Consider the following 23,715-nt stretch of genomic DNA (forward strand, 5'->3'; position numbering starts at 1 on the left):
TCATATAGAATAGAGTTAGTTTTTTTAAAATTTTTGTTTGTTAAATATTTCCTCTTTTCTTTAGAGGATAACGTATATTTGCAAAAGACACAATCTCAAGGCATTGAGTTTTACTGAATTATTAGCAAACAGGTTTAATGGTGCGTTAATGCGACAGTGGATAGAACTTAAGGGATGGATCCAAAGCAACATTATTAGCCATGGTCCATAGTGCCTGTGTGGGGAAATCAGGGCGTGGACAAAATGTCATAAATCACATGAACATGCTGAAATATTTATGGGTTACAAGAAGAATGGTACGAGGAAAGAGACTGTAGAACTGACCTGTAGAGACTTCTGGTCAGTCTTCTCTGAGGACTGAGAAGTAATCAGATTATAAGGACTAAATTCACAAAAATATAAACCATTTTGGTTAATGGAATTTGCTTGTATTTTCCATTACGAGCCTGTGGATAGTGAAAATAGATGATTGCATGAGTTTGAAAAAGGGCTTCAAGAATGACTGTTAGTTTTCAGTCTGCTCTGACTCTCCAGCTTATGTACTTTATTCTTTAATTTGACAAAAAGCAACAGAGTTCACATGCAGATTCAAACCTACAGGTCTAAATACATCAGCAGGCCAAAAATAGCAGTAAAAAGAAAAAAAAAAAAACATGCACACAAATACACTTTGCATGCATTTTCTTACTTTTTCCCCTGGGTTGTTCTGGTAAAAGAAATATAAACGGAAAGTCATTGCTCTTACATCTTTCAAAAATAAAACTTACTACCGAACATATTGATTAGACTATAAATTTTCTAGTCTTCCTCCCCATTTCTCCCCTTAAATTTTACAGTGAATGTTACTCTGAAGTATTGTTAATTATCATAGGTGCTTCCATGATTTGATTAAAAAACCCTTGTTTGACAATGAATTAATTGTGGATTATATTGGTTAACCCTTTTAAATTATTTACACCTGGTAGTCTCCTTAAACACATTTGAGCACATAAATTAATTGTGCATATAAACCCATGTGAACTAGTCCATGGCTGCATATATAGTTCCCAAATGAGTTATAAATTAATTCAAGACTTAAAGGAATTATTCAGAAATATTCAATTATTTCTTTCTTAAAGAAATATTCAATTATTTCTAATTGATACTAGTGTATCCAAAACTAATTGAATGCATGCTTTCCAGTAAAGTAAATGTTTGATATCAAACATGCTTCAATTTCTTTCCAAGTAAATATTTCTTAAAAATGATTACTGGGAAAGGTGAATATATGCAACATTTATTTTTAGTATTGCTAAGTATTTCACATAACAGCATTTTCAGAAAAGATTTGAGCCTCTCACTGTCTCTATTAATCTCAATATTCTTCTCTCTCCTCTGTACTATACATAATTTTTTCTTTGTAAATTCTTTAAGAAGAATGCTATTTTTAGAGTTCATCAATAGAAGACAGAAAAAGGAAATACCTTCTGCAGATGTCTTTGTTTGCTTGGAATCTGAAAACACAAAAACAAATTATTGATAAAACAAAAATGATAAATCCACAAATGATTAACTCACAACAAATTTTCATAAGCCCTGAAACCCTTTTCAACAAAATGGATTGATTGCATGATATACTTCTAAAATATGAAGTTTAAAGAGGAACTATTTTGCTTTTGTAAAAATGAGTATTAGAGTGAGGCAGGAGGTAGGAATCTCTCTGAGGTATAAAATATTGAAAAAACATGAAAGAAAATAATCCACCTACAATTTGTATATGGATTTCATTGTACTTGTAATGATCTTTTGATAGAGACTCAAAGTCAGTAAATCTATAGTCCATTTCCCTAGGGATGCATTAGAGTCCATGAAGTTAGCTTGGTTTATTTTTTTCCATTTGTTTAAACTGAGCCAGTCCAGGTAAACTGTACTGCCCTCTCTTTGAAGAATCAATACACTTCCAGTGCAGATATTCAGATACTTCTGTTGTATTGGAAAAGAAATAAGTTGATGTTGCCTCATGGGTTACTGATGAATGGGTTATTATAATGCATTTGTAACTGCTATGTAGCGGTCAACAAACATTTTGAGTAGATGAGTGTTCAGCCTAGATCTGAGAAGTTCATTATTTTCCATCATTTAGGCCAGGAAACTCTGTGTTCCTATCCCAAAAAGTTTTTGACCTCACTCAGTTTAGGATGGAAGTACTTTAATTGAAAATTTTTCTTAGAATATTTTATTTCTTGTCTTTTTTGTCCTTTTACCTCTTCCGTAACTTAATTTTGAAATTCTTTGCCGTTGAAATTAGAACCATAGTAATGATTCTGAATGAATACTTGCCAAAGGTGATAAACGTTGTTCTGAATTATAATGATCTAGCTTAGAACCTAGAACCACAAACAAGCACTGATGACGTGCAAGTCAAGGGATGGGTGTGCTTCACAGAGATGTGGAAGCATCATAACTTTACTTCCATGATGAAATAAGGGGCCTTAATTTTTGGAAGATAAAGAATGTACTCCTTGTCTATTCACCAAAAGCAGTTAAATGGTCAAGAAAGTTGTTTTATGAAAAATTGATAACCAGCAAGAGTAACAGTGTGCTGAAAGTAACATCTCGCTTTCACAGAAGGATAAACTGAATGACATAATCCATTTTCCTAAAACATTTTAGGAAAGACACTGGGGAAAGAATCCAGAAAGTCATAAAAATGAGCATGCTTCTTGATATAGGAATACTATTTCTAGAAATACAAAGAAGAAAGTGCAGTATTATCACAAAAATAAATGTAGGAAGATGCTTTTTTTATGATACTGCTTCAGAACTCTTAATGTCGTGAATATCAAACAACACCATCTAAAACATAGAGCAACTGTTAAAGAATTTATGGTATAGCCACACAATACAAAAATACACAGTCAACTGAATGTTTTTCAAATTATAGAAAATATTAGCTAAATCACATAAATTGAATAAAGCAAAAATAAAAACATAGCAAAAAATGACTTTCTGTGTGCACGTTAACATAGGTGTATATGTAAAGAAAAAGTAGAGCAAAATATACCAACAGACTAATGATGGCTGTGAATAGGTTCAAAAATCAGAGATTTTATTTCTTCCCTTCTGAATCAATTTTTCTATAATAGGCATACATTTAATACACAAGGGAAACAAAATGAACCTTGATTTGAAAAATAATAGGTTCCTAAAATAAAACAATTATTCACCCAATAAACACTTATTAAATACTATTGCATCCAGCACAGCACAGTAAAAATAATTTTGGACTCAATTTTTTTTAATTAAGCTGCATCCTAAAAACCAATCTAAAAAATCTTCTTGCAATTTTAGTTTCTCTTCAGGAACTGTATGGAAGGAGGCTAAATTTGCTATCTAAAACGTACACGCTTTGCAAGCATTTTCTCATTTATTTTCTTCTTGAGTAATGCTGATTGGATAAGCAAGCAATTCAAATACATAGAAAATTATTATATAAAACAGTTGCATATAAGAGCATCTTATATGAAACAGTATCTTTGTCATATGCCTAACTATGCATTAATAATATGCAGTGTTCATTTCTATTAAAAACATAGATTCTTATGACACAACAGCTGAAAGCATGAGGTCAGTGCCCACTGTGACTTATCAAGTGGTCTGACTCTAGTGTACTGACAAATAGTCACATGGTCCACACTGAAAAATCTTTGGAGTCCCCCAAATAGCCAATAAATCTGGAAATCACAGCAGATTATGGAAAGCATATGGTGATTCAGGAATAAATTGAACATAAAACCTGGGAAAGTGGTGGAATAGAGGATGGAACATGGCAAATTAGAAGAAGATCATTTCCAATCCTTACACTGTCAGGCCGGATGCTGGAAGGGGATGACGGTGGAAAGCTCAATACGGTATGTATATCTATGGGATGTCTATTATTTCTAATCTGCCTTTCTTCTCACTCATAATAAGAATGAATAATATATTTCATGATGTGTCAATAGTAATGAAATGAAAGAACATCACATGAACTACAGGGTCAGGTAAATTATGACACTTATTGAGATGAAATAAAACAAGCCCAGCCCCGGCCAAACTGCAACAAAAAAATAGCTGGGTGTTGTGGCGGGCGCCTGTAGTCCCAGCTACTCGGGAGGCTGAGGCAAGAGAATCGCCTAAGCCCAGGAGTTGGAGGTTGCTGTGAGCTGTGTGATGCCATTGCATTCTACTGAGGGTGATAAAGTAAAACTCTGCCTCTACAAAAAAATAAATAAATAAATAAATAACACGCCATGATCTTACCAAGTGTATGTTTAAAAAGTTCTGTATGTTTTCTCTAAGAACTGAAAGCTATCGTGAAATTTACTTAAAAAGTCATCCTAAAGTTACATTTTTTCTTTAGGAGTCAACAGGGCAAGTGATTATACAAGCAAAGTATTTAAGCAACGAAAAAATATCCTGCTTGGTACTGAAAGAGCACATTGACCTGGAAGAGCTATGAAGGCTAGAGAGTAATAATACTCACACTATTAAACTGCATTGCCCTATCAGCAATCTGCTGAAACAGCTTAGAAATATTATGAAGGCTTTCTCGGTGAGTATACGTCCCTTAAGACCATCTGCCCACTATCTGAACAAAAGCCTTTTATTAAGAACATCAAGCCCCCAGCATCTGCGATTTAAAAGCAGTGATGTGTTCACAATCTGTTCAATCTGTCACTCACTCATCTTTACCACTATATCAGGTATGGTCTTTTGTGTTCATAAGTGATGCCAGAGGAAAATAAAATACCAATTCATACTGAAGGAAAAAAAAATTAACTCTCTGGTAGTCTACTCTTGCTGGTAATGAAGTACCTCATCTTTTTTTGTGGAACCTGCCTGGTTGATATCTTTATTCAGATAACAATACCAGCACACTGCCTGGGTGAAGGACTCAACATAGGCTTAGCACTGGGAAACAGATATAAAACCTTAAGCTGTGAAACTGTAATTTAACCTTTTCATACACTCCTAAGTCAATACTTTGTTGTGAATGCCAATGAAATGGGGTTTGTATTTTACATGTTTCTGACATTTAATAAAACCGCCAGTGGAGTAGGAAAGCTGGGATTTGGGGAGACTTTATTTTATCTCTTAGATGTTGGGAAAGACTAGACTAAAATTACTTTTAAAAAGTAGGTCACCCAAATGTTTTGTATCTTGACTGTATCAATGTCAATATCCTGGTTGTGATATTGTAGTATGGTTTTTTAAGATGTTATAACTGAGAGAAACTGGGTAAAGTGTCTATGGGATCTCTATATTATTTCTTACAATTGTATGTGAATACTTCAGAATACAAATTTTAATTTATTAAAAAAAATCAGCACACTGTACCCCATAATTCATTGATGTATACAGTTATGATTTAATTAAAATTAAAAAAAGAATCTCTGCTGTTTAAAAAAAAAAGTAGGTCACCCTTTTGAGTGAAGTGAGGTAGCAAAAGTATAGTCATCTAAAATATATGTACATAATAGAACCAGTTATCCAAAGGGAATATAGACAGGATATTCATCAAAATCCAACTGGGAATGTTGGTAAATAGTTCTCTCTCTCTCTCTCTCTCTCTCTCTCTCACACACACACACACACACACAAAAAGTGGGATTTTGTATAAAACATACCTTCCTTTTTTTCATCCTTCTTAGTTACTGCTGAAATTATAAAAAGAAAATAGTGTTAAAACATATTAAATGACCATTTCTCAGAATATGAGCAGAAAAAAGCCATTGGAAATATATTAACCCAGGCAGCCTATAGTTCCATCTTTTAAGGTAAGTTCCATTATATTCTGTCCTTTTCAGGCATTTTAATTTCAATAGATGTCTGCCTGGACATTGCACCTAAATTATTAAAAAATAATTCCTTGTTTCTCACTTTCCTTTCCAGTTTGGGTCTATATTTCATTTATTCAACACAATTTCTTAAATAATACCTGTGAACTAGAATGATCTCTCACCTAAGTTCTAATAGGCTACAGAAAAATTACTGCCTGATTACTCTCTGTCTGCTCCACTTTAAGCTGATAAAGACTGAATCTTCTCCCTTAAGAAAATTCCATTCCCTGGAAATTACTACATATGACAATTAGCATCTTCCTATTCACCCAGGCTCCAAAGCTTAATACCACTTTCACTCTTTCCTTTGTCTCAGTCTATATACACCGTGTTGAACACTTCTTTTCAAAATGCTCATCACACTTGGCCTTTTTACTTATGTCATTGCCACCATCCTACTTGAGGTCATTATCTCATGTGTTGATAATGATGGCGGTCTGTCATAGTTATTGCTGTCTTTATAGTTATTCAGGCCATCTACTCACCAGCAATGCTTTTTTAATCTTCGGCCAGTCTAAGCCCAAGTCCCCTCCCTGCTATCCATGATGACTCCTGCAACCCCCAATGCTTACTAAACATCACTTTGTCTTACCACATATGGCAGTGACAAGCTCTCCAATTCATTTCGGTAACACATGACATTCTACTTAAGATATCACTTAAATTTCCTAAATCTCCAAATTTTAACTTCCTGCAATATAGAGATATTTATTTCATAGTCTCATCAGTGCCTAAAACATTGTTAAAGTAATTTTTAAAATGTACTTCCAAAGTAAATGTGATAACTCTTAATAATAATTATAATTATACATGAACATATATCCATGCACATTTATATTAAACCAAATTTTTTTTTTTTTTTTTTTTTTTTGGCCAGGGCTGAGTTTGAACCTGTAACCTCCGGCATATGGGGCTGGCGCCCTACCCTTTGAGCCACAGGCACCACCCTAAACCAAATTTTTAAATATTTCCTTTGTTGGAAAAGTTAAAAGTAAGTGAATGAACAGATATAATCTGGCCTTTTTCCCACACGACAAATATCATTATCAATTTTGTCACTTGATAATTCAAAAACACCCATCTACTATAGGATTATACTAACTGTGCTTAAATTTTGTCTTCACACAGAGTACCTGAGAATTTTGTCTATGTGAAATTTAATTATATGCCTGTGGTGTTAAAAAACACATCCCAAAAAGATTTATGCAAGATCTTCAATGACTCAAATGATGTATCCCTGCTTTGGGGTGTTCCTGCTTTGGGGTGTTGTTTTAGTAAACATGTGCCTACAGTTTTACACTCTTGCTTGGTTCACCCGGCTTAATCAATACTTTCATCTATTAATAATTTCCTTACAAGGATAGTTCTAACAAGACTTTGAAACTCTAGGTTACTAGTCAATAAAAAATATATCTTTTATTCCAAGAGTGTAAGTTCTTAGGCTGCTCTGTCCAATGTAACTTAAATGTTAAAACAAAGAGCTCATTGCCCCAGGCCCAAATTTGAAGCAAGTTTTCAGATATCTTTTCAATTTCCTCCTCTTGAGCTCTCCTAATATGAGGCTGAAATAACACTAAATTCCTGCCTCAAGTCATAATTTCTCATCTATACCGTGATCCTCTGAAGTCAGAGTCAAAACAGAAGATGATGATTTTTTTCTTTTTGTATCACTATATACATTAACAGCAACGGTTCCTCCAATTGGTAGCCATTTGTTTGAGGAATTCACTCTGAATTCATCTATTGAAAAAGCTAAAGGTGATAATATTGTCCCTGCCTTTCTACTATGCGTATTTGTTACATTGTCCATCAGAACATTCCTAAAATTAAACAAGTTTTATTGAACTGGTAATCAACATGACACTAAAATTTGGTATTACAGCTCTTAACCATTCTAGCATAGGTTGTTCATAAACAACATAATTGAGTCCAACAGCCCTTAGAAAACCCATTTTACCAATATTTATTGTCATAATTTTGCACATAATTAGGTCCAAGTTGAAATATAACAGAAAAATTTTGGTCCGATGCAAAACATTCAATCCTATACAATGTGATATGCTAAGGAGTCTGACACAAGGAGCGTCTACCCAGAAACACTGCACCACTCCCTGCGTCTCTCTCCTTGACTGCCTGATTGTGTATAATCTAGCCCAGGAAAGAAGAGAAAGATCTTCTCCAATCCATATTGCATTTTTTATTTTCTAAGTGTGTTCTGTGAAGTTTTCACAGATGACAGAGGCAGAACATTTGTGCCCTTCCTTTATACTGTCATCAAATTGCTCCTGATGGTTTAAAGATAAACCTGTTTGATGCCTGAAAGATATTAGTAAGTGACAAAACTAATTTTGTTAGATGGCTTATAAAAATAGAATAACCTATAACCATATCTGGAACCAGATTTTTGCAGTTCTGGTATTGGTGATGTAACATTCATTCAATTAACATTCTGACTGATTTTTCTTATATGACACAAATTATACAGTAGACTGAAAATTATGAAAGTATGTATATTATTGTATAATTGTATCTTCTCTCCCTATATGTATGGCTTATTTTTAGACTTATATATAAAATACAGTTCCTAATACATGGATCCAAGGTACTATTAGGTCCTTCAGCAGCTTCTCCACATATTTGGCATTACTCTCAGTCATGTCTGCTCCAATTATTAAATAAATATTTGAAATACATATCCTCAAGCAACAACATGTGTTCTACAATAATCCAGCAGATGGTGCTATTCTGCAATAAACAGCTATTGCTTTTGTCAATAAAGTGCCATGGATGTAAAAACAAATAATAAAAGACCACCAGAATTTTAAGGTGTTTTGTTGCTTACCTGGTGCAGAAACTTTAATAGTGTCTTGTTTGGTTTCAGGAGCTTTTCCTGGCTCTTAGAAATAAAAATATATAAATGACCATTAAGTACAATTTTAGAAAAGTACATAACCCAAAAGAAGGAAAAATGACAAAAACAAACATAAAGCATTGCCCTTGTCATTCAGAAATTTTGTTAGAACACAGCTATTAGGGGACTGCTGAGAATGAGGCTTACTAAAACTGTTTTGCCTCACTGTTAACTGACCATGGAATATCTATCAGCTTGTATCATCTAACGCCTGAACTTGAAAATCTCAGAATTCTTTGTAAATTTTTTCTGTATTACTAGCCCTTTGAAACGGATAGGGCATTTAGATACAAATAAGGTGGCTCATGGAAGGTCACTGAGTGACTAATATGAGAATAAAGCCCAGAATGACCAATTTCAAGCTTGAGTCTTTGACTCTGAAATGTCATTCCCTATTTGGCTGCAGCACCTGTCACTGTTAGTGTGGCCTTAGACAACCTTATAGGTTGTGAGAATGAGCAAGTTTCAATGTGAATCTTCTTCCCTCTTGTCTTAGTTTTTCTTTTTGTTTGTTTACTATTGTTCTTTCCTCTTCCATTTACAATTTTCTCTTAAAGAAACAGGACACAGAAAATGCTCACATGATAAACATTTAAATATATTTAAATAATTAGAATTAAAAATATAGAGGAAATAAGGATTTCAAAAGCCACAACTCATTTTCATATTTCATTTAGTATGGTACATGATTGTCTTCAGTGAAATTTTCAATAATTGAATTACTTAATAATAACAAGTACAATTTAAATTGCACACAAACTTTATGGACACTGTATAAAAAGAAAGATTTGGTATTTATTTTATATATTCTTCTTCATTAATTCATTTATCACATATTTATTTAGGGCTAATTACATGTAAGTACTAAGTAAGTAAGTTGTCGACGTAATACTTTGAGCACATACATATTCAATCTTTCATGTAATTGTCATCAAATGTTTATCACAGTTGTTTAATATTGCAACACTAGTTACTGTTATAAAATAACAAATTATATCAGACTAACTTGGCGAAGCATCATATAATAACAAAAGATTCCATGTTTTTTTGCCACGCAAACGAAGTTGGATTTCTAATTCATCTTTAATTTTTTGTTGGTGAGATACTTATTCAATTATATTGTAAATCTAGTTATGAAAATGCTGTTTTTCATTGTGTTTTTATGTAAATGAAATATTCACATGTACTATTTTAGTTATTTCTTCAGACAAAACGTCTCGTGCCAAAACTGCATTTGGTCTACATATGATCTCTTTATAACTATTTTTCACTTTTTTCTGGATAAAAACTCCATGCCAACTACTATGTTAATAATCTTTGTCCAACATAGAATAGATGATCCAAGGTAATAATTAGTCCAGATTTACACATAAATATTGAATTATTCACATATTTCTATGTATCTCTCAAACCCTATGCCTATGTTGCTGACATGTAGTAGGTACTTACTAAGTAACTGGTGATCAGAAAACATGAATGAAAAGAAAAAATAATGCAATTAAAAGATAACAAAAGAACCCTAGTTCGCTCAGATGATTTACTTCTGGGATATCTCAACATATCAGAAAATTGTAGAATTGTTTATGATTTTTTTTGAATATTTTAAAATATCAGTTGACAAAGTACCTTAGATTTTGCAGCCAATTTTCCTCCTCTTTTCTCCTTTTTTAATGTCTTCTCACATCACTGATTATGTACAATCCCTCCACACCTAAGATGTATTGGACCACCCAGTTCACACAGTTGCAAATTGTAAAGAGCTTTTCTTAAGGCCTTACTACTTCTCCTACTGACCATTCAGTCTCTCTATCTGCAGCTTTCTCCCTCAATGGTCAGGTTCAAATGCATTCCCCCAACTGCTTAGCAGTTCCCACCTGAGTGTCCTCATAGGCTGGTCATCTCTTACCATGGGCACATTTTCAATAGCCTTAACCTGCCCTTTGTTGTGCTGTGCGCACAATGAGTGGGCAGGTTTTACAGTTTATGCTCTATGAGATCTTCTTTCTGATAAACCTTAATTCCCTAAGTTTTCTCTGCCTCATGCTCACCCCCCACCAAGAAAAAAAAAAAAAAACAGTCCACTAATGTACACTGATTCAATGGATGATACTATTCCCAGGTAAAAACATATTTTAAAGTGGTAATTCTACAATGTCTTCTTGCAAGGAAATGATTTTAATGGAGATAAACCTCAGGATTGTAGCAGTGATATGTTTGTTTTTCATCATCCCATGTATTACTTCTCTGATTTTAATATTTTAAAGTCAACTTATATAATTTTACAATTACTTAAACTACACCTCAGTAGAAATTAACAGCTTTAAACAAATCTTTTCAACAGATCTGCCAACTTGCATCCACCCAACAATATCAGCCTAAAGTCGCTGGAGATACACGCTGAGACAGTCAGATTTAACATCTGCTTGGCTACAACATTTCTGTTTTAAAATTTCCCAGCTTTAGGGAAGTTTTCAACCCTGAGACCATAATTGTACAATATGTGGGATACTGTCAAGGTTTGAGACAGTCTGTGCTATGGGCCATTATTTCCCTTCTAAGAAACACAGTCGGTGGTGCCCTTTCTGATTCATCTGTGCAAGTTTCAACTTGCTCGGCTTATCAGTGGTGCTGAGAAGGCTTCATTTATTTCTGTCTATGTGGATTTTACATTTCTTAGTTTTAGTGTATCTCAAAACTTTTGTAAAGACCCACACATACGAGAAGACCATACCAAAAATTATATGGGTTAAAACACATTAAGTCTAGACAGATACATTTTCATTATAAGTAATGTTTCTGCCTCCTTTTGACTTCTGCCAAATTGTGGCAGAAAGAAACTAACTTTTTATTAGGAAAATTTCTAAACAAATACAAAAATAAAGAATACAGTATAAGGAACCCATGTCCCCAACGCTCACTCAACTATTCTCAAACTATACTCAATCTCATTTACACTGCACGACCTCCACTACGCAAGCTACAATGAAAATTTCACCATACTAAATGTTTTTACCTTGTCCTAGTTCTTATATTTTAATTTTTAAAGTTATATAATATTTTTGAAATAAAATACAATGATGTAAATAAAAATACGTGACCATAAAATATTCAACTAAAGATTATAATGATTTTAAAATTGAAAAATAATAGTATTTTAGACTATATAATCAGAGACAGGATGGACATGGACATGACATAAAAAGAAAGAAAACTGCATGCCAATGTCCCTGATGAACATAGATGCAAAAATCCTCCAAAAAATGCTAGCAAACGAAACCAACAGTACCATTAAAAAGGTCATTCAGTATAATCAAATGACATTCATCCCAGAAGTGCAAGAATGTCTCAACACATGCAAATCAGTAAATGGGATACATCATATACACAGAAGGAAGAATAAGAATCACATGATTATTTTAATAGTTGCCAAAATAAGCATTCATTAAAGTTCAACATGTCTTCATGATAAAAATCCACAGCGAGAGGCAGAGCAAGATGGCAGCCGAGTAACAGCTTCCTTGCATCTGGGCACCGTGAGTCTGGGGATATAGGACTCCAGGCATCTCTGGCTGGTGGGATCTGCCTATCATCACCCCTGAGAGGATACAGGGAGTCAGCAAGAGACTTCTGGACCCCAAGAGGAGGACTAAAACAGTGGAAAACCAGCCAGTGGTTGCGTGTGTTCAATCCGCCTAAACCCGCCCGCAACTGTAAGTTCAGTAGCAGCGAGACTGCAAACCAGAAAGGCCTTACCTGTGAACTGTTTTGGTGTCTTTGGACTTGGCACTCAGCTGTACTGCCTTGAGGAGAGCCTGAGCGGCCTTTGTCTAGGGCCCCAGTCTGAGCCGCTGAGCCAGACGGAGCTAATAGTGTTTGGCTCTGGGTCACAGGCAGACATTGTGAGCGATCTGCCCCAGCAAGCTCCGCCCTCAGGGTCGCAGAGCTGGAATTGGGTGGGAGCTGGTAACCCAGCAACCAAGTAGCCTAAGGGTGGGGTCTGAGCCTCCTTGCAGCCCTAACCCTCGGGGGCAGAGGGAGACCAGTTTTGACACACAGGGTAAGTGGATAGCCACTTCAGCAGTGATTCCAGCGACAAGCACTTCCCTGAGAAAGCTTCTGCTCAGTAAGTGAACAAGTTCAAAGTGCCTTTTAAGTGGGCTAAGAGAGATTTAGGGTGTCTACCTGCTGGGGTTTGAGAAACTAGCAGCCTCCAGTCGTATCAGAACTGTGATTAACATCTCATACCCCAGAAGACCAGGTGTTGCCCAGACAATATTCAATAACATATACATACTACTTTGTTTTTGGTTGTGTTTTTTTTTTTGTTTGTTGGTTTTTTGGTTTGGTTGTTTTTTTTGTTTATTTTGATGTTGTGGAATGTTGTTTTGTTTTTTAAGTTCAACCTTTTCCATACAGAACCTTTTTCTTTCTCAATTTTTCTAGTTTAATTATAATTTCCCATTGCTGCCTATTTCAATAATTAGAACTTCATTTTTGTTAGTGTTTCTACCGCTATTATTTGGTTTTTACAGCCAATTTTATCCCGTAAAGTTTTCTGTTTGCTTGTTTTGGTTTGATTTATAGCATTTTTGTCTTTCCTCTCTACTTGGTGGAGGTGGGGTACTGTGTCTGATCAGGTTAGCAAAGAGCTGCTGACCTCAAGGGAACCACCCAACTGGGCACCCCCAGAAGGTGTTTTTTTTTTTAAGGTTGTATCAAAGTACCCTACTGTACACCTATATTGCTCTGTCTCCCTCTTTCTGTGCCTCTCTTCGTTTTGTCAATATTCCTTTTACCCACCCCCTCTCCTTTCTCTATTTTTCTTTTTTTTTCCTTATCACTCAGTCCTTCTTTCTTTCAACCCTTTTTTGCTCTTAAACCTTCTCACCCATCTGGTCCTGTAACCCTTAGTCCACAGGCACGAGAACTTAAAGAGCAAGAGGAAGTGAAAGGAAAATTAGGGCAAGGAAACAGATAAAAGAAATCACCCATGAGGAAGAATCAGCAGAAAACTCCAGGCAACATGAAGAACCAGTCCAGAACAACCCCGCCAAGGGACCAGGAGGTAGCTACTGCAGAGGATTCCACCTATACAGAAAAGTTAGGAATGACAGAAAGGGAATTTAGAATACACATGTTGAAAACAATGAAAGAAATGATGGAAAAAATGAAGAAAACTGCTAATAAAGTGGAAAATAACCAAAAGGAAATCCAAAAACAGAATCAAATCAGAGATGAACGATATGAAGAATATAAAAAGGATATAGCAGAGCTGAAGGAAATGAAACAGTCAATCAGGGAACTTAAAGATGCAATGGAAAGTATCAGCAACAGGTTAGACCATGCAGAAGAAAGAATTTCAGAGGTAGAAGACAAAGTTTTTGAGATAACTCAGATAGTAAAAGAGGCAGAAAAAAAGAGAGAGAAAGCAGAATGTTCACTGTCAGAATTATGGGACTTTATGAAGCGTTCCAACATACGAGTTATAGGAATTCCAGAAGGGGAAGAAGAATTCCCCAGAGGAATGGAAGCCATACTAGAGAATATTATAAAAGAAATTTTCCCAAATATCACCAAAGATTCTGACACACTGCTTTCAGAGGGATATCGGACCCCAGGTCGCCTCAACTCTAACCGAGCTTCTCCAAGACACATTGTGATGAACCTGTCCAAAGTCAAAACAAAAGAAAAGATTCTGCAAGCTGCCAGGAGTAAGTGGCAGTTGACCTACAGGGGCAAATCCATCAGAGTGACCACAGACTTCTCTAATGAAACTTTCCAAGCAAGAAGACAATGGTCATCTACCTTTAATCTACTTAAACAGAACAATTTTCAGCCCAGAATTCTGTACCCTGCTAAGCTAAGCTTAAAAATTGACGGAGAAATCAAATCATGTACGGATATACAAACATTGAGGAAATTCGCCACAACAAGACCAGCTCTACAGGGAATACTTCAACCTGTTCTGCACACTGACCACCACAATGGATCAGCAGCAAAGTAAGAACTCAGAAATTAAAGGAGAGAACCAAACCTCCACACTGATGCAAATGATAAAACTAAGCAATGGACTCTCACAAAATAAGACGAATAGAATACTACCACACTTATCAATTATCTCAATAAATGTTAATGGCTTAAATTCCCCACTGAAGAGACATAGATTGGTTGACTGGATTAAAAAACACAAGCCATCCATTTGCTGTCTGAAAGAAACACACCTGGCTTCAAAAGACAAATTAAACATCCGAGTCAAGGGTTGGAAGACAATTTTTCAGGCAAATGGAATTCAGAAGAAAAGAGGAGTTGCAATCTTATATTCAGATACATGTGGATTTAAAGCAACTAAAGTCAAAAAAGACAAAGATGGTCACTTTATACTGGTCAAGGGAAAAATACAACAAGAAGACATTTCAATTCTAAATATCTATGCACCCAATTTAAATGCTCCCAGATTCTTGAAACAGACCTTACTCAGTCTGAGCAATATGATATCTGATAATACCATAATAACAGGGGACCTTAACACTCCTCTTACAGAGCTGGACAGATCCTCTAAACAGAAATTAAACAAGGATATAAGAGAATAAAATGAGACCCTAGAACAACTGTGCTTGATAGACGCATGTAGAACACTCCATCCCAAAGATAAAGAATATACATTCTTCTCATCACCCCATGGAACATTCTCCAAAATTGATCATATCCTGGGACACAAAACAAATATCAACAGAATCAAAAGAATTGAAATTTTACCTTGTATCTTCTCAGACCATAAGGCACTAAAGGTGGAACTCAACTCTAACAAAAATGCTCAACCCCACCCAAAGGCATGGAAACTAAATAATCTTCTGTTGAATAACAGATGGGTGAAGGAAGAAATAAAACAGGAAATCATTAACTTCCTTGAGCATAACAACAATGAAGACACAAGCTACCAAAACCTGTGGGATACTGCAAAAGCAGTTTTGAGAGGAAAATTCATCGCTTTAGATGCCTACATTCGAAAAACAGAAAGAGAGCACATCAACAATCTCACAAAAGATCTTGTGGAGTTGGAAAAAGAAGAACAATCTAAGCCTAAACTCAGTAGAAGAAAAGAAATATCCAAAATCAAATCAGAGATCAATGAAATTGAAAACAAAAGAATCATTCAGAAAATTAATGAAACAAGGAGTTGGTTTTTTGAAAAAATACATAAAATAGATAAACCATTGGCCAGACTAACGAGGAATAGAAAAGTAAAATCTCTAGTAACCTCAATCAGAAATGATAAAGGGGAAATAACAACAGATCCCACAGAGATACAAGAGATCATCTCTGAATACTACCAGAAACTCTATGCCCAGAAATTTGACAATGTGAAAGAAATGGATCGATATCTGGAATCACACCCTCTCCCTAGACTCAGCCAGGAAGAAATAGAGCTCCTGAACAGACCAATTTCAAGCACTGAGATCAAAGAAACAATAAAAAATCTTCCAACCAAAAAATGCCCTGGTCCAGATGGCTTCACTCCAGAATTCTATCAAACCTTCAAGGAAGAGCTTATTCCTGTACTGCAGAAATTATTCCAAAAAATTGAGGAAGAAGGAATCTTCCCCAACACATTCTATGAAGCAAACATCACCCTGATACAAAAACCAGGAAAAGACCCAAACAAAAAGGAGAATTTCAGACCAATCTCACTCATGAACATGGACGCAAAAATTCTCAACAAAATCCTAGCCAATAGATTACAGCTTATCATCAAAAAAGTCATTCATCATGATCAAGTAGGCTTCATCCAAGGGATGCAAGGCTGGTTTAACATACGCAAGTCTATAAACGTTATCCAGCATATTGACAGAGGCAAAAATAAAGATCACATGATCCTCTCAATAGATGCAGAAAAAGCATTTGATAAAATCCAGCATCCTTTTCTAATTAGAACACTGAAGAGCATAGGTGGCACATTTCTAAAACTGATTGAAGCTGTCTATGACAAACCCACAGCCAATATTTTACTGAATGGAGTAAAACTGAAAGCTTTTCCTCTGAGAACTGGAACCAGACAAGGTTGTCCTCTGTCACCTTTACTATTCAACGTAGTGCTGGAAGTTCTAGCCAATACAATTAGGCAAGACAAGGAAATAAAGGGAATCCAAATGGGAGCAGAGGAGGTCAAACTCTCCCTCTTTGCTGACAACATGATCTTATACTTAGAGAACCCCAAAGACTCAACCACAAGACTCTTAGAAGTCATCAAAAAATACAGTAATGTTTCAGGATATAAAATCAATGTCCACAAGTCAGTAGCCTTTGTGTACACCAATAACAGTCAATATGAGAAGCTAATTAAGGACACAACTCCCTTCACCATAGTCTCAAAGAAAATGAAATACCTAGGAATATACCTAACGAAGGAGGTGAAGGACCTCTATAAAGAAAACTATGAAATCCTCAGAAAGGAAATAGCAGAGGATATTAACAAATGGAAAAACATACCATGCTCATGGATGGGAAGAATCAACATTGTTAAAATGTCTGTACTTCCCAAAGCAATCTACCTATTCAATGCCATTCCTATCAAGATACCAACATCGTACTTTCAAGATTTGGAAAAAATGATTCTGCGTTTTGTATGGAACCGGGAAAAACCCTGTATAGCTAAGGCAGTTCTCTGTAACAAAAATAAAGCTGGGGGCATCAGCATACCAGATTTTAGTCTATACTACAAAGCCATAGTGCTCAAGACAGCATGGTACTGGCACAAAAACAGAGACATAGACACTTGGAATCGAATTAAAAACCAAGAAATGAAACTAACATCTTACAACCACCTAATCTTTGATAAACCAAACAAGAACATACCTTGGGGGAAAGACTCCCTATTCAATAAATGGTGTTGGGAGAACTCGAGGTCTACATGTAAAAGACTGAAACTGGACCCACACCTTTCCCCACTCACAAAAATTGATTCAAGATGGATAAAGGACTTAAACTTAAGGCATGAAACAATAAAAATCCTCCAAGAAAGCATAGGAAAAACACTGGAAGATATTGGCCTGGGGAAAGACTTCATGAAGAAGACTGCCATGGCAATTGCAACAACAACAAAAATAAACAAATGGGACTTCATTAAACTGAAAAGCTTCTGTACAGCCAAGGAGACAATAACCAAGGCAAAGAGACAACCTACACAATGGGAAAGGATATTTGCATATTTTCAATCAGACAAAAGCTTGATAACTAGGATCTATAGAGAACTCAAATTAATCCACATGAAAAAAGCCAACAATCCCTTATATCAGTGAGCAAGAGACATGAATAGAACTTTCTCTAAAGATGACAGACGAATGGCTAACAAACACATGAAAAAATGTTCATCATCTCTATATATTAGAGAAATGCAAATCAAAAAAACCCTGAGATATCATCTAACCCCAGTGAGAATGGCCCACATCACAAAATCTCAAAACTGCAGATGCTGGCGTGGGTGTGGAGAGAAGGGAACACTTTTACACTGCTGGTGGGACTGCAAACTAGTACAACCTTTCTGGAAGGAAGTATGGTGAAACCTCAAAGCACTCAAGCTAGACCTCCCATTTGATCCTGCAATCCCATTACTGGGCATCTACCCAGAAGGAAAGAAATCCTTTTATCATAAGGACACTTGTACTAGACTGTTTATTGCAGCTCAATTTACAATCGCCAAAATGTGGAAACAGCCTAAATGCCCACCAACCCAGGAATGGATTAACAAGCTGTGGTATATGTATACCATGGAATACTATTCAGCCATTAAAAAAAATGGAGACTTTACATCCTTCGTATTAACCTGGATGGACGTGGAAGACATTATTCTTAGTAAAGCATCACAAGAATGGAGAAGCATGAATCCTATGTACTCAATTTTGATACGAGGACAATTAATGACAATTATGGTTATGGGGGGGAAACAGAAAGAGGGAAGGAGGGAGGTGGGTGGGGCCTTGTTGTGTGTCACACTTTATGGGGGCAAGACATGATTGCAAGAGGGACTTTACCTAACAATTGCAATCAGTGTAACCTGGCTTATTGTACCCTCGATGAATCCCCAACAACAAAAATAAAAAAGAAAAGAACAAATAATCCGATTTCTACGTGGGCAAGAGACTTGAAGAAAAACTTCTCTGATGAAGGCAGGTGCATTGCCTACAAACACATGAAAAAATGCTCATCATCCTTAATCATCAGAGAAATGCAAATCAAAACCACTGAGATATCATCTAACGCCAATAAGATTATCCCACATCACAAAATCCCAAAACTACAGATGTTGCCGTGGATGCGGAGAGAAGGGAACACTTCTACACTGCTGGTGGGAATGCGAGGTAATGCAACCTTTTTGGAAGGAAGTTTGGAGAACCCTCAAGGAACTAAAAGTAGATCCACCATTCGATCCTCCAATTCCTCTACTAGGTATATACCCAGATGATCAAAAATTATTTTACAACAAAGACTTTTGCACCAGAATGTCTATTGCAGCCCAATTCATAATAGCCAAGACACGGAAACAGCCCAAGTGCCTATCACCCATGAATGGAATTTTGGTATATGTACACCATGGAATACTAGGCAGCCATAAAAAAGATGGAGACGTCACATCTTTTATGTTTACCTGGGTGGAGCTGGAACATAGTCTTCTTAGTAAAGTATCTCAAGAATGGGGGGAAAAGTATCCAATGTACTCAATACTACTATGAAATCAATATATAATCACCTACACATCCTATGAATGGCAAAACATAACTATAGTCTAGAAAGTAGAAGGGAAGAGAAGAAAGAGGGGAGGGGAGGGGGAATATGGGAGGAATGAAGGTACTTGGGGTGACCTCACCTAATGTGCATGATGCAATGATACATTTCAAAACTATTAAGAAATGAGTATAATTGTGATGAATGTTACTTAGTTCAATGTAAGCATTTCACATTGTATATTGAAGCAGTACCCTGAACCCATAAATGCATCAATGTACAAAGTTATGATTTAATAAAAAAAAATTAAAAAAAAAAATCCACAGCGAACTGGGTAAGGAGGAATGTATCTCAACATGACAAAAGCCACATACACCAAATCCACAGTAAGTATCATACTGAATGGAGAAAAACTGAAAGCCTTTCCTATAATATCTGGAACATGATAAGGATGACCCCTTTCCCCATTGTTATCCAACATAGTACTAGAGGTCCTAGCCAGACTAATTACATAAGACAAAGATATAAAGGGCATATAATCTGCAGAAGGGACAATCTTATATTTAGAAAAACTTAAAAACTCCATCAAAAAACTATTATTGCTGCTAAACACAGTAAAGTGGGAGTCTACAAAATCAACATATGAAACTCAATAATATTTCTGTATGTCAACAGCAGACGACTTGAAAGAGGAACCAAGGAAGTAATCTCATTTACAATAGGTAGCTACCTGGGTGGATTTGGAAAACATTTTTTTAAGTAAAGTATCTCAAGAATGAAAAAGCAGGCATCCAATGTACTCAGTACTGTGTTGGAACCAGTAGGTGAACAGCTAGAGCAGCTTAAGCGAGAAAAACAAAGTGAGGAGGAGAGAAGAGGGGAAGGTGGTTTGCTGAGTCCTCACCTAACAGGTACACAGTCGTGGTGTGTGGCGCATGGCCTGGGTGAGGGACTCAATTGCACTCAGACTTTACCTGACAAATGCAAACAGTGTAACCTAATCATATGTAACTCACATTAATCTGAAATAAAACATTAATTAATTAAAAAAGATTAGCTTCTTACAGTGAACTTTGCATTGATAGGATGCTGTTTATATTCTGACTTCATTTTCATGTAAAGTGAAAATCCATTGAGTTTTCCCGTATAGGTTTCACATAACTTTAGTAGTGAATGGTCAGCCTCCAATACTGGTCTTTGGCTAATGGACAACAGATAAATAATAAAAAATTGTTAAAAATTCTACTTAAACTGAAATATTTTCTGAGCTTTCTCCCATCTGTGGAAAAAACCACTGCATTTAGTATGTTTTTATTTTTTATTTATTCATTTTTTTATGCAGATTTTGGCCAGGGCTGGGTTTGAACCTGCCACCTCCAGCATATGGGTCCAGAGCCCTACTCCTTTGAGCCACAGGCACCACCCAAGTATGTTTTTATTTTTTAGAGTAGGTGGTGAGGGGCCAATTATGATTTCAAAAGTTATAATGAACAACAGCTGAATAACAAGTAAGTCCCTTCCACTTCAGCAGATAACTGCAAAGTAACCACGAAAAATTTCCCTCTACTTCCACTCGAGTAAAGATGAGTAGCAGCAGGTGGTAAAGCAGATTAATGGGTTTCCATGATATGTTCTTCATCCTGGTCCTCCTTAGCACCCAGAGGCGCTGGCCTCCACAGTGCAGATTGCTATTTCAATGTGTAATCACGTAATTATTTACTTGTGCAACTTCCCTTCTAACTGGCCTGTAAATTCCCTGAGATCACTGATTGTTACTAATTCATCTTTACCACTCTAGCACCCAGAAAACCGCCAGGAAAATTCTCTCTATTAAATATAGAAGAAATTGCATAGAGAATCTAATTATAAAAGTGAGAAAAAAAGCTAAATTGACCAGTCTGAAATAAGACATTCATTAAATTTAGGAATCTATTTCATTTTGAAGATGATACAGAATTAAACTCTCTTTTTTTCTTTGATCACTGATTATGTATTATTCAGAAAGGGTATTAATTTTAAATTTTAGAACTAGATTTTCAGTGGAAAATTGTGATCTAGATTGTGATCTAGATTGCAGTTAGGAATTCTGCAGAATTTCACTATTAGACATAAATTTCTAGTTAATATGCCTGGATTAGGAAATATAGAAATTCAGTTCAAGATCATGGTATGAAATAAACATTTCTTTAGGACCCAAATTATGAATCAAACTTCTTTTACTAACTTTCTAAAAATGAAAAAGAAGTATTTTTAAAAGCTAAATCTTGCTAATTCTGAGTAGTACAAGGCCTTAAAAAAATTCATATTTATTGGTTCAGCAAGTAAGATTTGATCCAGCAATATAAAATCTCTTTCCCTCAAAGTGTGTACGTAATTATTTCATAAGATGCTAGAAACTAATAACAAATTATCCTTCAATCCAATGAGCTGCTAAATCAAATTCTAAATTACTGTTTTGTTATTTTATGGAACACACTGCTTTTTTTCTATAAAACCCAGTGTTATTTTTAGTTGTAAATATTCCCCAAATGGAAAAAGGTTAATATTTAAGCTAAAAGTTACCATATACTAAAGGTTTTTAGGCTAAGCCTCTTGTACGTATAGCTCCAAGAAAGATACTTCAGGGGCTTGCTTTATTTCAGTATGATAATTGCTCTATTGAGATGAAATTAATCATGAAGCCGCCTTTGGCCATCCTGCCTGACCAAGGGGACTGGAGCCTGAAAGAAGGGCCTATTTGCTGCCAGAAATGCAAATTGTAGAAGGTGCACAATGAAGAAATATGAATAATTTATAAAAATAATCTGTTGTGGCTAGAGGTTAAAAATCTAAATAAGTCAGCTATGTTATTTACAATAGGTAGTATAATTTTCCTAGCCTTTCTTCTTCCTCGGAAAATCTTCACCTCATTAGCCAATATATTTTGCTTTAGAATCTAAGTAGCCTTTATCTTAGCATTATAGAATTTAATTCAGAAAAATAATGGTTAACAATAACTGTCAAAAGAGTCCCATTCGTTTTTTTCTTTATCTTAAAAGAAACAATGGTATCTTTTCTGTTACACATACTATCTTTTCCCCCTTTCTTCTCTTCTTCCTCATCCTGTTACTTTGAAAAGAAAAAAGGAATTGTGATGCATTAATTAAATGTAAGTCAAATTTTTCCTATACTTTTTATACATGGAATTAGCTTTTTCCAATATTGTTTAGAGAAAATCAAAAGTAGAAAAACAGGAAATGACGGGGAAACATCAATCAGAATAAAGTGCATTTCCCCTTCATAGCTTCATTTAGCTGTCTGAATTGAATATGTGAAAAGGACAAGTTTCCTAAATAACTAACATTTAAAATTTAAAGGTAAAGACCAAAGTATTAATACATTTAAATGTATTATATTTGGTAATAAAAGATAAATTCTGGAAAAGACACAGATTACTTTATCTTAAAATATTTGACATATTAAGGGGAAGGTAATTTCCATTTAGACTAAGAACAACCCTGATGCCATGTATCTAATAAACCAAAGGATGTAACAACATGAATATGAAGTCCTGTTGATGGAGATTCCAGAAAGAAAAATACTTGTGTTGGAGGGATCTTAGATGTACATGACCTGTCTATAGCAAAGAGACAGTAAAACTGGTCTCTCAAGATTTATTTCTTTCCTTTTATAGCAACTTTCTAGAGTCAGTGATTATGAACACATTTCAAAGTATTAGAAAAATTTACCTCTATTATGTTTCAATGGGAAATTTCTTGATTACTGATTGATTTTTATTACTCAGGGTTACCTTGTTAGTCCTCCATTTGTGTAAAAAGGTGTTCTTTTGTCTTTGATAATACTTTAAAAGCAAGCATTGTGACCAGTAAATTGAACTGATATTCTTCGGAGAGTTAGTAACTTTTAAGAACAATTAGGATTCAGAAATTTACATTTGACTTAGAATTTCAAGTCGAATTAATAATAAATATTATCATTTGGAAAAATTATTACATGCTTCACAGGAGTGATTTATTTCCTTGGCTAGGATTGATTTGGGATCTTTAAGAAAAAAAAATTTAAATGTTAGATTATTTTAGAAAAAAGCTATTTCATATAAAGTATAGACATACATAATTTTATATATAAGAAAGCAGAAATTCTGATTATTTAGTCATATTTTCCAGTTAAAATTTCAGTCATAAAAATTAAATGACGTTCTGATTGTAGATCCTCTAACTCACA

General features: G+C 35.2%; 1 protein-coding gene across 13 annotated transcripts in view; it reads right to left on the bottom strand.

The window, feature by feature from the left end:
- The window catches only part of TRDN (triadin), a 403,216-nt gene that overhangs the window by 160,896 nt on the left and 218,605 nt on the right, over nucleotides 1-23,715 (bottom strand). For 11 of the 13 annotated variants that reach the window (XR_008380232.1, XM_053592195.1, XM_053592194.1 and 8 more), the window contains 4 exons: nucleotides 8,704-8,757; nucleotides 5,649-5,678; nucleotides 1,464-1,493; nucleotides 689-706 (listed from right to left, as the gene is read on the bottom strand). Coding sequence is in view for 10 of the 13 variants with exons in the window: in XM_053592195.1 (XP_053448170.1) it covers nucleotides 689-706; nucleotides 1,464-1,493; nucleotides 5,649-5,678; nucleotides 8,704-8,757 (132 nt within the window). In the remaining 3 variants the exon portion in view is untranslated. Of the gene's footprint in view, nucleotides 1-688; nucleotides 707-1,463; nucleotides 1,494-5,648; nucleotides 5,679-8,703; nucleotides 8,760-23,715 lie in introns of all 13 variants that reach the window. The other 2 variants (XR_008380234.1, XR_008380233.1) reach the window with 1 other exon arrangement.

The sequence above is a fragment of the Nycticebus coucang genome, chromosome 5 (genome assembly GCF_027406575.1).
Source record: "Nycticebus coucang isolate mNycCou1 chromosome 5, mNycCou1.pri, whole genome shotgun sequence".
Classification (NCBI taxonomy): domain Eukaryota; kingdom Metazoa; phylum Chordata; class Mammalia; order Primates; family Lorisidae; genus Nycticebus; species Nycticebus coucang.